The 13,279-nt window shown below is 49.6% G+C and overlaps 1 protein-coding gene across 8 annotated transcripts; it reads left to right on the forward strand.

Annotated features, from left to right (window-relative positions):
* Positions 1-12,020, forward strand: LOC149523584 (uncharacterized). Of its 8 annotated transcripts, none has more exons than XM_089781982.1 (4): positions 1-5,611; positions 5,815-5,978; positions 6,364-6,569; positions 10,194-12,020. In XM_089781982.1, the coding sequence occupies exons 1-3, from the start codon at positions 5,540-5,542 to the stop codon at positions 6,500-6,502; spliced, it is 375 nt and encodes a 124-aa protein (XP_089638108.1). In that variant the 5' UTR covers positions 1-5,539; the 3' UTR covers positions 6,503-6,569; positions 10,194-12,020. The 8 variants fall into 8 exon arrangements, with proteins under 8 accessions (XP_089638108.1, XP_089638106.1, XP_089638103.1 ...); XM_089781980.1 differs by having other exon boundaries at positions 7-5,611; positions 5,870-5,978; positions 10,194-11,880; XM_089781977.1 differs by having other exon boundaries at positions 7-5,978; positions 10,194-11,881.
* Positions 12,021-13,279: the final 1,259 nt, after the last annotated feature.

Genomic DNA, 13,279 nt, shown 5'->3' on the forward strand with positions numbered 1-13,279 from the left:
TAGGAATGTAGGTGGGATTTTTCAAATTGGGACAAAGGAATTTGGGTTTTTTCTGTTCTCCCTTTTGTCTCTCAGAGAGAGTTCTCTACAACTACAGAGAGGGACAAGCATGTCTCTCTCTCTCTCCAAGACACCATTCTTCATTTTCTGTAAGTAGGGTAAAGTTTAGGCAGTTTCGTTAGGTTTTATTGTTTTAAGGATTGGGCATGGGATCTGAGATCTGGCACTGTGTAAAAGATGTTTTGGCTTTTCTTTGTAACTAAGTTCTAGGCCCATGGAGTTTCTCCATGAGTATATTTTGTTACCTCCCTATCTAGTCATTATGGTCGCAACAGGAATATTGTTGTAATAATAAAAGTTCTTTCTTTTCTTTTTATTAACCTGGCAGTGGTTAATTGTGTGCCTTGATTTTTATTTTAGGGGTAAGATTTCCCAAATGATCTTTCCCCTGATTTCTTTATCAACATTTGGGTGGTGGCAGCGGAAGTTTTATTCCCAAGATCTAGGTTTTTAAGATCTTGGGGGGAAGTTTTATACCAAAGCCTGGTAGATAAGGCTTTGGGGTACACTTGCTGGCCCCCACTTCTGCATTTATCATGCCAGAGTGGGGAAGGAGCCATGACATGGTGGCATAGTGGTGGGATTATTTGGAGAACCCAGGATTTTTAAAAGGGCACAAGTTTTCTTTTGAGTTGCAAGCTTTGCAGTTTTTCCTTTTGTTTTTTCTTTTGTTGCTGGGCTGCCTCAGGGAGGGGCAGACCTTTAGCCAGACACAGACCTACCCAAACAGTTTGTTTTTTTGTTAGCTTTCAGGACAACTGGATAGCTAGGCTAGACTAGGGCAGGGAAGGAACCCAGTACATGCTCTTGCGATCAGGCAAGGTAACCCTAGAGAACCCAACCCTTCCTAAGCAACACCCTGAGGCAGAAACAGCCTCAGAGCCAGGCATGATGTTAAGTACCAGGAAAGATTCCACACCCAGAGAGGGGAAACAAGAGCTTACCTCTGTGAGCCCTGGGGGAAGGGATCTTGAAGAGGCAGAAGCAGCCAGCTGCTGCTCTCCCTCCCCCCCCCTGTGCCTTCTGTGTGCGATTATGCCATAAGGACCGGCAGGCCTCTAACTGACAAGGAGATGGAGTTTTTCCTACAGCTGGAGGACAGGCATGCACGAGAGGCCGAAGACAGGCGTGCACGAGAGGCCGAGGACAGGCGTGCACAACGAGAGGCTGAGGACAGGCGTGCACAACGAGAGGCCGAGGACAGGCGTGCCCGAGAGGCCGAGGACAGGCGTGCACAACAGGAGGTGAAACTGGCAGAGATCGCAGCAGGGACGAGGCGAGCAGAACTAGAGGCCCAAGTTGCGCTGGAGAAAGCCAGGCAGCCGGACACCTCAGGTACCCCACCCAACAATCCCACCTCCATCATCATTGAACCCCCCAGAAAGCTCCCCATGTACCAAGTAGGGGATAATGTTGAGGACTTTTTCCTCAACTTTGAGAGGGCCTGCCAGGGGTACAACATTCCTCCTGATCAGTACATGGGAGAGTTAAGATCCCAAATCGCTGGTCTCTTACTGGGGGTAGCCGCAGACCTGCCAGGTGACATGGCAAATGACTATGAATTGTTTAAGCAGGAGGCCAGACTCAGAATGGGCCTCACCCCTGAACAGGCCCGGTGTCGCTTCAGGGCCTCCAAGTGGACCCCAAATACACCGTTCCCCGAACATGCTAGTCGTGTCCTCAAAAACTGGGAAACGTGGCTCTCTGGAGAGAAGGCCCACACTCGGGAAGAAATCTCTCTCCTGATGCAGATGGAACAGTTCCTCGAGGGTGTGCCAGGAGAGATTAGCGGGTACATCCTGGACGGAAAACCAAAAAGCCTCAGAGAGGCAGCAGTGCTTGGGGCCAGATGGATAGAACTGAGGGGCCACAGCAACCTGGAAAGCAGTCTGAGGGGGGCCATCAACACCTGGGGATCCCCCCAATCCCCACCTCGCAGAGACGGGCCCTATATACACCCAGGAAGACCCCAGATCTCTCCCCGTTCCTCCATACCATCTGCTGGGAGCCCCCCCCCCCCCCCCCCGTTCCAATGATACCGCTGTGAGGCGATGCTTTAAATGTAATGAACTGGGGCATGTAAAGGCCGACTGTCCCCAGAGCACCAGCCGGCTACAACTCATCACTCCGGGGTTGCCACAAGAAGCCTCAGGCCCAGATGCCTCACTGATCCCCCTAGAGCGGAGGGAGACTGTGAGAGTGGGGGGACGGGAGGTTATCGCATGGAGAGACACCGGGGCACAGGTGTCAGTGATTCACCACGCTCTGGTGGACCCCAAGGCCATTGACCCAGAGACTCTAGTTACCATTCAACCCTTCAAGGCTGACCCCTTCGACCTGCCTACGGCCAAGCTACCAGTTCAGTACAAGGGCTGGTCTGGAACTTGGACTTTCGCAGTCTATGATGACTACCCCATTCCTATGCTGGTCGGGGAAGATTTGGCCAAGCATGTGAAACAAGCTAAGAGGGTGGGAGTGCTCACACGTAGCCAGGCTATGCAGGCTGTACACCCAGACACCCCGAATCCTGCAGTGATGGCTAATAGGTGTAATCAGGCTGATACCTTAATCCAGCCTCAGGACAGGTATGAGGTTTGTGAAGGGGGTGAATGTGAATCTGGGAAGTTGTCTGTGGCTAGTCAGGCCTATGGGGAACCAGGTAAAAGTTTTCCTCAATGTTTGCCTGAGGGAGATAGTTGTGTGTCTGAGAGTGAGGCCTCTACACGTCTGCCTGGAGCCTCAGAGGAGAGGCTAGTGTCAGATTTTTGGGCTCTCCCTGCCCTATTTCAGGAAAGTGTCCCTCTGGTGCAGTCTGGGGTGGCTGGCCAGAGTGAAAGTTTAGTTGGGGAAAAAGATCAAATTCTGGAGGGTGTTCAGTGTGAGCAGCCTGTGTGTGTGGAGCCTGGCAGTTTGGCTGCTGAGGAGGGGGGTATGCATGGGGGGGAAGGGTTTCTTCCCAGTTCTTTGTCTACAGGAGGTACCTGTCAGCCTGGATTGACTGAGGAGAGTGCTGTGGGCCCAGATTTAGCTCTGGGGGCAGCTGAAGCCCAGAAAGGAGAGGGGGAGGTCTCTGATCTTTCCCCAGAGGAGTCTGTGTGTTTTCCTGAAGAGGGGTTGTGTGAAGACCTGCCTGTTCAGGGGATAGAGGGATCACAGGAAGAGTTGGTGGTGGTTCAGCAGGGTGATGCTGCTGTAGAGCCAGGGGAAGATGAGCTTTTGCTTGCAGAAAGCCATAAAGAAGAGGATCCTTGTCCTTGGAAGAGGGAGAGTTGAACTTAACCCCACAGGGCAAGGGGGAGGGGCAAGACTTGTGTTCACCAAGGAAGGCTGCAATTTTTTAAATCTAAAAGGCCAGAATTGTCAATGTACACTTAGGATGTATTTGTTCCTGTTACTGATGTTAACTTTCATGACCACTGTACTGCTGTTACTAAGAATTGTAACAATGTTCAATGTGCATGATTTTGTACCAAAACCCTGGAAATTGTTAAGAAATGTACCCAAGGACACACTGTATGTTCAAAAGCTTTGGGACCCTGGTATTTCACTGTTAATACTTGTAATTAGTGTTGGAGCTTCTCACCTGAGAAGGGGCATTCCAAAATTGATATGCTGTGTGGGAAGGGAAACTGAGGCACGGCAACATTTTGTGCTAAGGGACCCATGTAAGGTGTCTAATGAAAGCTTGTTCACTGTTGATTCTATGTATGAGATGTGTACATGTGTGATGTTTATATATGAAGGTTCTCATTAACAATCTTACTCTCGACATTTTCTTCCTTTCATTAATGTATCTTTAGAGTTTAGATTCTAAAGGATTGGCCCAGCGTGATCTTGTGGGTAAGATCTAAAGTGAAAATTGGCTTGGGACTGTGGCTGAGTCCTTTGGACCAGGAGGATCTGTTTGGAGTTGGTGAGTGTAGGTTTTATAACCTCTCACCTGTGTGTGAGGCCTAAGTCTGGTGATGGCACCGGGAAGCTGGAGTGTCTATGGGGTTTTGCTGGTGAGGCTTGCGGCTGACCGGGGAGGCAGCTGAAGTGCTTGGTGTAATTTGAGGGGTGCCTGGGAAAGGACCCCGGTTGAGGGCGGTAAGTAGCCCTGGTTTTTAAGCAATTCGCCCTGAGCTGACACCCTCAGTGGTGCCAAGACCTGGCCTGGTGTATGATAGTGGTGTATTTTGCAAGAGGCACAGAACCTGGTCAATTGAACTTTAGATCAAGACCCCACGCTATTCTAAATTTGATTTTGAGACTGAGAGTTTGCTTGGTTAATGAGGCATTTCTGGACTCAACCACTTAATATTCTCTGTATAGCTGTGATGGTACTCTATGGATATGGAAGCATTTGCTTACTTTTTATGTCTTCAAGTGTTTAGTCAAGTGTGCATAATGTATTTACTATGTTTTATCTTAGACCTACAGGAAGAAATCACAGCCAGTGTGGCCAGAGGCTGTCCAGCACCGTCTGTGATTTGGTGGGCATGTCATGATTATGAGGGTTAGCCAGCAGCCTGGGGATTAAGGGGTTAACTACACCTAGCCAGGTGGAGTGACCAATAGGAATGTAGGTGGGATTTTTCAAACTGGGACAAAGGAATTTGGGTTTTTTCTTTTCTCCCTTTTGTCTCTCAGGGTACGTCTAGACTACCCTGGCGACAGAGGCATGTAGATTAGGCTACCCGACAGAGTAAAATGAAGCGGCGATTTAAATAATCGCCGCTTCATTTAAATTTACATGGCTGCCGCGTTGAGCCGACAAACAGCTGATCAGCTGTTTGTCGGCTCAGCGCGATAGTCTGGACGCTCCCCTGCCGACATCAAAGGGAGTTGTCGACAACCCAGGTATGCCTCCTGGGATGAGCCCTCCCAGAAGGTGGCGATGGATATAACGGGGCCTCTGAGTAGGGCAACCCGGACGGGGAAGAAATACATCCTGGTAGTGGTGGATTTCTCTACTCACTATCCCAAAGCTGTGGCTCTGCCCTCAATCGATGCGCTGCTGACCATTTTCAGCAGGGTTCCCCAAGGAGTCCTTACAGACCAGGGGGCCAACTTCATGTTGGCCCTGCTCCGGTGTTTGTGGGTGAAGAGTGGGGTCCAGCACACCAAGGCCTCAGCGTACTCCTCCCAGTCCAACGTGTTGGTGGAGAGCTTTAATGCGCTGGTCAAATGCTGAAAACCTTCATGGACCAGCACCCGCAGGACCCCACCTGCTGTTTGCGAACAGGGAAGTGCACCAGGAATCCACGGGGTTCTCCCCATTTGAGTTGCTATATGGGAGAAGGGTGAGGGGCCTGATGGGGGATGAATGGGAGGGGACGGCATCTCTGGAGGGTGAGTCAGTGGTGGCCTATGTACTGACGTTCCAGAAAAGGCTCACTGAACTCACGGGCCTGGACAGGGTGAACCTAGCCAAGGCACAGAGGCCTGGTACGACTGCTCGGCACGTGTCCACTCCTATGCCACTGGGGATCAAGTGATGCGCCTCATCCCGGTGAGGAAGAACAAGCTGCAGGCGGCCTGGGACGGTCCCATCAAGGTCATCAGACAGGTAAACGAGGTGAACTGTGTAGTGGAGCGGTCCAACCGGGGCCACTGCCAGTGGGTGTCCCTACCATGTCAACATAATGAAGCCGTACAGGGAGCGTTTGGTGCTGGCCGTGGGAGGAGATGGGGGAAGATCCCCTGGTGGGTGGAGACCGAGAGGCCGAGGCTGGTGCCACACTGGAGTTAATTCCCCTCTTGGACCAGCAGGCAGAGATCAAGGAAGTGCTGCGTTCCTACTGGCAGCTGTTCTCCTCCCGGCCAGGGCTCACTAACCTCACTGTGCTCCGGGTGGAGATGGGGGGGCCCATCCTTGCATCCCGCGTACCGCATTCAGGGTCACTGGGAAAGCAGCCCGGGATCTGGAGAGGAAGGTAGGGACAAGCTGTCTCTTGGGGTGATCCAGCTCTCATTCCAGCCCCTGGGCCTCCCCAGTGGTTTTGGGGAGGATAGAACAATCCAGTTCTGCGTGGCACCATCACTGTGTCCGATGCCTACCCCATGCCTCGAACTGATAAGATCCTAGACAAGTTGGGGGTGGGGGCCCAAGTTCCTCACTATGATGGACCTTCCCAAAGTGTATTGGCAGATGCCCTTGAACCCCGAGGCCAGGGTGAAGTTCATTACCCAATAGGGCTCTTTGAGTTCCTGGTCCTGCATTTTGGCCTCAAGGGGGCCCGCAGTGCCTGGTGGATCAGTTACTGAGGGGGATGGAGACTTTTGCTTTGGCTTATATTGATGATATCTTTGTGTCTTTAGCTGGACCTGGGAGGATCACAAGGTCCAAGTGAAGAAGCTGCTGGGCTGTCTCCAGGATGATCGAAAGAGCCAGAAAGTGCAGGATGGGGATGGCCGAGGTGATGTATCTGAGCAGCCAGCTGAAGCCAGAGCCAGCTAAAGTGGAAGCCATCCAGGACTGGCCCACTTGTGCCCCAGACTAAGAAACAGGTCGAGTACTACTGGAGGTGCGTGCCCCATTTTGGCACCCTGACAGAGCTGTGCAAGCCTGACAAGGTGATCTGGACTGAGCAGTGTCAGAGGGCTCTCGGTACACTGAAGGAGGCCCTCAGCCAGGGCCCGGTGCTGGTTAACCCAGACTTTAGCAAACCCATTCTGGTGTTCACAGATGAATCTGACACTGGGCTTGTTGTGGTGCTAATGCAAACTGACGCCAAGGGGGAAACCCACTCTATCGTGTACCTAAGCAAAAAGCTGCTGTCTTGGGCACAGCACTACGTGGCCATAGAGATGGAATGCCTGGCCCTAGTGTAGGCCCTTAAAAAGCTGCAGTCCCAGCTAGTCGGGCGACAAGGGACAGCTATGAGACCTAGTGCACCATTCGTAACACTGGGTGACAAATTTTGTACTTTGGCGATTTCAGCTTGCTTAATAACCTATTTTACTAATGGAGAAAGTTGGCCAACTAGACCCAGGAGGGGGAAATCTGTGTTTGCACCCGGAACATTAACGGTGAGTTCTACAACCATTTCCAGAGTAACAGAAGAAGATTTCATGGGTAAATTGCAGTGAGTGCATCATTTGAATTGTGATGGAGGCCATAAAACAGGTGTAAGTGAACACAATCACTTCAGCAGCCCTTGCTTTTCAGCCTCAGCTCTTTGGTATGTGATAATGCCAATGCTACCTACCCTATGACATCCGAATGTCTACGTGAAACCCATGTATGAGATACCTCCAATCTAGTTATTGCGCCTCCTTGACCATTTGACTGGAGAATTGCTAATATAGTTTCGATTTTTAAGAAAGGGAAAAAAAGCGACCCGGGTAACTATAGGCCTGTTAGTCTGACATCTGTAGTATGTAAGATCCTGGAAAAAATTTTGAAGGAGAAAGTAGTTAGAGACATTGAGGCTAATGGCAATTGGGACAAATTACAACATGGTTTTACAAAAGGTAGATCGTGCCAAACCAACCTGATCTCCTTTTTTGAGAAAGTAACAGATTTTTTAGATAAAGGAAATCTACCTCGACTTTAGTAAGGTATTTGATACAGTACTACATGGGGAATTATTGGTTAAATTGGAAAAGATAGGGATTAATATGAAAGTTGAGAGGTGGATAAGCAACTGGTTAAAGGGGAGACTACAGTGGGTCATGCTGAAAGGTGAACTGTCAGGTTGGAGGAAGGTTACTAGCGGAGTTCCTCAGGGATCAGTTTTGGGGCCAATTTTATTTCATCTTTTTATTGCTGATCTTGGCACCAAAAATGGAAGTGTCCTAATAAAATTTGCGGATGACACAAAGTTGGGAGCTATTGCCAATTCAGAAAAGGATCGGGATATCATACAGGAAGATCTGGATGATCTTGTAAATTGGAGTGATAGCAATAGGATGAAATTCAATAGTGAGAAGTGTAAGGTTATGCATTTAGGGATTAATAACAAGAATTTTAGTTATAAGCTGGGGACACATCAGTTGGAAGTAACGGAGGAGGAGAAGGACCTCGGAGTCCTGGTTGATTATAGAATGACTATGAGCCGCTATCGTGACATGGCCGTGAAAAAGGCTAATACGATCTTGGGATGTATTATGCGAGGTATTTCCAGTAGGGATAAGGAGGTGTTAGTGCCATTATACAAGGCATTGGTGAGACCCCATTTGGAATACTGTGTGCAGTTCTGGTCTCCCATGTTTAAGAAGGATGAATTCAAACTGGAACAGGTACAAAGAAGGGCCACTAGGATGATCCGAGGAATGGAAAACCTGTCTTACGAAAGGAGACTCAAGGAGCTTGGCTTGTTTACTTTAACCAAAAGAAGGCTGAGGGGGGACATGATTGCACTTTTTAAATATATTAGAGGGATAAATACCAGGGAGGGAGAGGAATTATTTAAGCTTAATACCAATGTGGACACAAGAACAAATGGATATAAGCTGGCTAGTAGGAAGTTTAGACTTGAGATTAGACGAAGGTTTCTAACCATTAGAGGAGTGAAGTTCTGGAACGGCCTTCCAAGAGAAGTAGTGGGGGCAAAAGATCTATCTGGTTTCAAGATTAAACTAGATGGGTTTATGAAGGGGATGGTTTGATGAGATAACATGATCTTGGTAACTAATTGACCATTCATTATCAGTGGGAAATAGGTCAATGGAGGGATGATAGGAGTTACTATAGAGAACTTTCTGGGTGTCTGGCTGATGAGTCTTGCCCACATGCTCAGGGTTTAGCTGATCGCCATATTTGGGGTCGGGAAGGAATTTTCCTCCAGGGTAGATTGGCAGAGGCCCTGGAGGTTTTTTGCCTTGCTCTGTAGCATGGGGTACAGATCACAGCTAGAGGATTCTCTGCGTCTTGGGGTCTTAAAAGTATTTGAAGGCTTCAATATCTGAGATATAGGTGAGAGGATTATTCTAGGAGGGGTGGGTGAGATTTTGTGGCCTGCACTGTGCAGGGGGTCAGACTAGATGATCATAATGGTTCCTTCTGACCTTAAAGTCTATGAGTCTATGAGGTCCTACACTTGTCAGGTAATTCTACAGGGCTGTAAGCACTTGGTTTCTGCTATATCCACTGCAAGTCATTTGAGGCAGTGGGATTTGCAAGTGGGAGGTGTGCTAATACATGAAAGCATGTAGGGCTTTCAAGTCTTGGTTGCTGCCCAAATGTTACAAAATACAGGACTACAACCACAGACCATTCCTGAACCAAATTGCACTCTGATGGAATTAAAAAAAAAATCAGACCATCTCTTAGTCTCCTGGTGTTGAGCTGATCAAAACACTGACATTGCTTTCTGACCGTGTGCTTCCTTGACCATAACAGATGGTATCCCCAGAGACAGCACGAAGCTGGCCTGGCCCTCACTCTTGCAGAAACACATGTGCAACTTAAGCTTCAAATGAGCGAGGGAGCGAGGACGAGACCCAGGGTGTGTCTAGACTGCAGGGTTTTGTCGACAAAAGTGGACTTTTGTCAACAAAACTATACCTGCGTCTACACTGCCGCTGAGTTCTGTCAACAGAACTCAGCAGTTTTGTAGACGGCGGTAAACCTCGTTCTACGAGGAATAACACCTTTTGTCGACAGAGTTCTGTCGACAGAAGGCGTTATTGCATTTATACTGTCCTTTAGCGTCCTCACTGTCATGTCAACAAAGCAGCTTGCTTTGTCGACAGAACTGGATGTCGTCTAGACGCTCTTTATCGACAGAAGCTTTGTCGACAGTATCTGTCAACAAAACTTCTGTTGACAAAAGCCTGTAGTCTAGACGTACCCCCAGTGGCTAAGCATTGTGATTAAACTTTCGAGAAGGGTAGAAAACGTCTAAAAAATGTGGTTGAGATTTCAGAACTTTTTTGTGCCGAGAAAAGTTGTAAAGAGGTCCATTTCCTTTATAAATGAAAGCGATCTAAGAAAAGTCCCTACAGCTGGCATTGTCTCCCTCGATCTCGGGCTGCGTCCCCCCCCCCCGCAAGCAGCTTGTACTCACAATTGTGGCTTGCATTAACTGTGTATGACTAAGCTATGAGGACAGCTTGATGTAACCAGCCCCATTTCTCAGAACTGTGCTTCATGAGCAGATTAGTTGGCTAATCTAAAGTCTTACTATTTTTTATTTTTTTTTTAGCGTGGAGGCTGCAAGATGAAATATTACTTTTCAACGTGATTCTTTGTAAGTAAAATATGACGAACTATGTCAGCTAACGTAGCAAATGCTCGCAGTTGTGACTGAAGAATGTTTAGTGCACAAGGTGGCTCTCATGGCTCGTCCAAGAATATGAGGACTTCTGTTGATTACGAGTTTTGATGCAGACAGTTTCTAAGAATTGTGCTTAAATTGTCAAGAAGTGTAGACAAGGGCTCAACTATGTGGTTGAGCTATGAGAAGAGTTGTTTGTTTGTTTGTTTGTTTGTTTGTTTGTTTGTTTTGCTAGCTAATGTGGGGACGGCTTTCAGAACTCTAATTGGTCAATACAAAGAGTTAGTCCTTATTGTACATTAGTGCCTCTCCGAAATTGGATAGGAGGAATATTGAAGTTTGAAAGTTTTGACAGTTCGGCTGTGACAGTTCTCTCAGGAATTAGCCTGGCTCTTCGCCCCTCCCCCACGCTGCTTTTTGTACTTTTGGGAAGGGACTAGAAACAATCGTGTGCTAAAGATAGTTGCGAGTTTAATTGTCAACAATGCCCCCCACCCCCTCCTGAAATTTGGCTCCCGAGTAATGTGCGCAGGGGCGCCGATCTCTAAGTATATGTCCGTAGTAGTCTGAGTCAGACACTCATGTTCCAGGAGCAGTTACACTCGCAGTTCATGTTGCGAAACAGCAATTAAAAAGGTCCGTTGCTGAATTAGTTTGTATTATAGCGGGGACACAGCCTAGAATCTTATTTTTATTACCATCCTGAGAAAGTATTATATTCGCTTCACTTACACCCTTTCCACGGTCACGGAGCACAGCTCCTAGCACCGCCTCATTGCCCTGCTTCACTAATTAACTGGGGTAATAGAATAAGTGTAACCGCTCCAGAACGGAGAGCAACTGTCCATATTAAGGCTACCATTGGTACCATAATTTCAGCTGTGGGGAAATGCCAACACAAACGCAGCTTCCTCTACAGCAGACTCATATGTCCCAGGCTTTTTCTTGACTTGTCACCAAGCATGCTATTTCAGACTCGCTGGTTAATTGATTCATACGGGAGGGAGGGGAGGAGGAATCCACTCGTATGACACCTTCGCTGGACTCATAGTCTTGTTCCTCCTTTACGCCGTCATGTGAGAGCAATGTCCCTCGGCAATGTGCTACGCAGTGGCCTTATGAACGACTAAACTACCTGGGCGTTCCCTTGAAGACCAGAAACGTGCGTCTTACTTCGAAGAAGAGCCTTTAACACCAGATTACAGCGAGAAAGTTCAGAATGTTCATTCCTGCTTCAATTCGACACGTTGCGAATGGGCCTTAAGAAACATGCTACTTACCTTGCACATTACAAAGACAGCTTCCCCACCTATTGATAGTCCTAGTAACTCCAGTTTAGCCACGCATTGATTTACAACAAGCTAGTTCCTCCTTGGCGCTCCCTTCCCCCACCTTCTAGTCTAAAATCTGATTTGTTAGTTTAAAAATGTGTTCACGTTCTTCAGTGTAAATATATATTTTATATATATATATATATATATAGAGAGAGAGAGAGAGAGAGAGATGCCAATTCTCTTTCCGAATGTGATCTGAAGAAGTGGAGCTGGCCCACGAAAAAGCATAACCTAATAAACTCTCTTGTTAGTTTTTACTGCTCCACATATTTTTTCCTTTTGTTTTTAACCTAGCTCTGAGAGGGGGAAACTGAGTGACTCTGCAATCTGGCCACGAGGCAGTATGCAGGTGCAAGGTCTCACTTTTCCTGAAACGCTTTGGAACACTTTTACAGTGAAAGTGCAACCCGCCTCACATGCCAGTTCCGCAGCGCATGGCGGGGGGAGCGCCGGCCCCGGGCGCGCGGCGCATGGCAGGGGGAGCGCCGGCCCCGAGCGCGCGGCGCTGGCGGGGGAAGCGCCGGCCCCGGGCGCGCGGCACATGGCGGGGGAAGCGCCGGCCCCGGGCGCGCGGCGCATGGCGGGGGGAACGCCGGCCCCGGGCGCGCGGCGCTGGTGGGGGGAGCGCCGGCCCCAGGGCGCGCAGTGCTTGGCAGGGGGAGCCCCGGCCCCGGGCATGCAGCTATGGGGGGAGGCCGCCCCTGGGCATGCGGCTATGGGAGGAGCCACCCCCGAGGCGCAAGTGTCCCCGCCCCCTGGCCACGCCCCCTGGCGCCCGGCGGGCGAACGGCCACGCCCCCGGCGCCCGACAACCTTGAAAGGTTGGGGACCACTGTTTTAAGCAGTGCCAGATCTCAGATCCCATACCCAATCATTAAAACAATAACACCTAACGAAACTACCTAAACTTTACCCTACTTACAGAAAATGAAGAATGGTGTCTTGGAGAGAGAGAGAGAGAGACATGCTTGTCCCTCTCTGTAGCTGCAGAGAACTCCCTCGGAGAGACAAAAGGTCAAAGGAAAAACCCAAATTCCTTTGTCCCAGGTTGAAACTCCCTCCTACATTCCTACTGGTCACTCCACCTGGCTAGGTGTAGTTAACCCCTTAATCCCCAGGCTGCTGGCTAACCCTCATAATCATGACAGGGCCCGTCCGCACTCAGTGCAGCCGGGGACCTACCGCTTCTTCACTCTGCCATGGCCAACTCATGGTCACTGCTCTCTATGGTCCTGGACTTCCAATTCCTTCAACTGCAACTGGATCTCCAGCTGCCGCGGCTCCACTGGGCTGGCTCCTGCCCTAATTGGGCTACAGCTTGCAGGGCTTCCCGGGAAAGCTGTCCCATCTCTCCGGCGGGCTCCAGTGTTCCACCCCGTCTCAGAGCCTGACATGCTCCCGTGGGTGGGGTCTGGCTGCTCCCCGCGGGGACAATATCCTGGCCCCGTGACTGGTCATTCTCCTCCAGCCGGGCAATCAGCTGGGCCTTGGTTGCGTTCCGCACAGGCAAGCCCCTCTCTCTGCACAGCCCCACCAGCTCTGCCTTCAAGAGTCGGGTGTAGGCCATCACCCCACTGGTCCCCTCAGTGCAGACTCACCAGTCTGGTGCTGCAACGCCCCACGATTCCCAGGAACCGCTTCGCTCTGTCTCCAGCACACCTTGCTCCAAGGCTCTTGCTT

This window comes from Pelodiscus sinensis, chromosome 14 (genome assembly GCF_052426305.1).
Source record: "Pelodiscus sinensis isolate ZL-2025 chromosome 14, ASM5242630v1, whole genome shotgun sequence".
NCBI classification, from domain to species: domain Eukaryota; kingdom Metazoa; phylum Chordata; order Testudines; family Trionychidae; genus Pelodiscus; species Pelodiscus sinensis.

Coding starts and splice junctions, on each gene's coding strand:
- LOC149523584 (XM_089781975.1), top strand. CDS start 1,134: ATGGAGTTTTTCCTACAGCTGGAGGACAGGCATGCACGAGAGGCCGAA.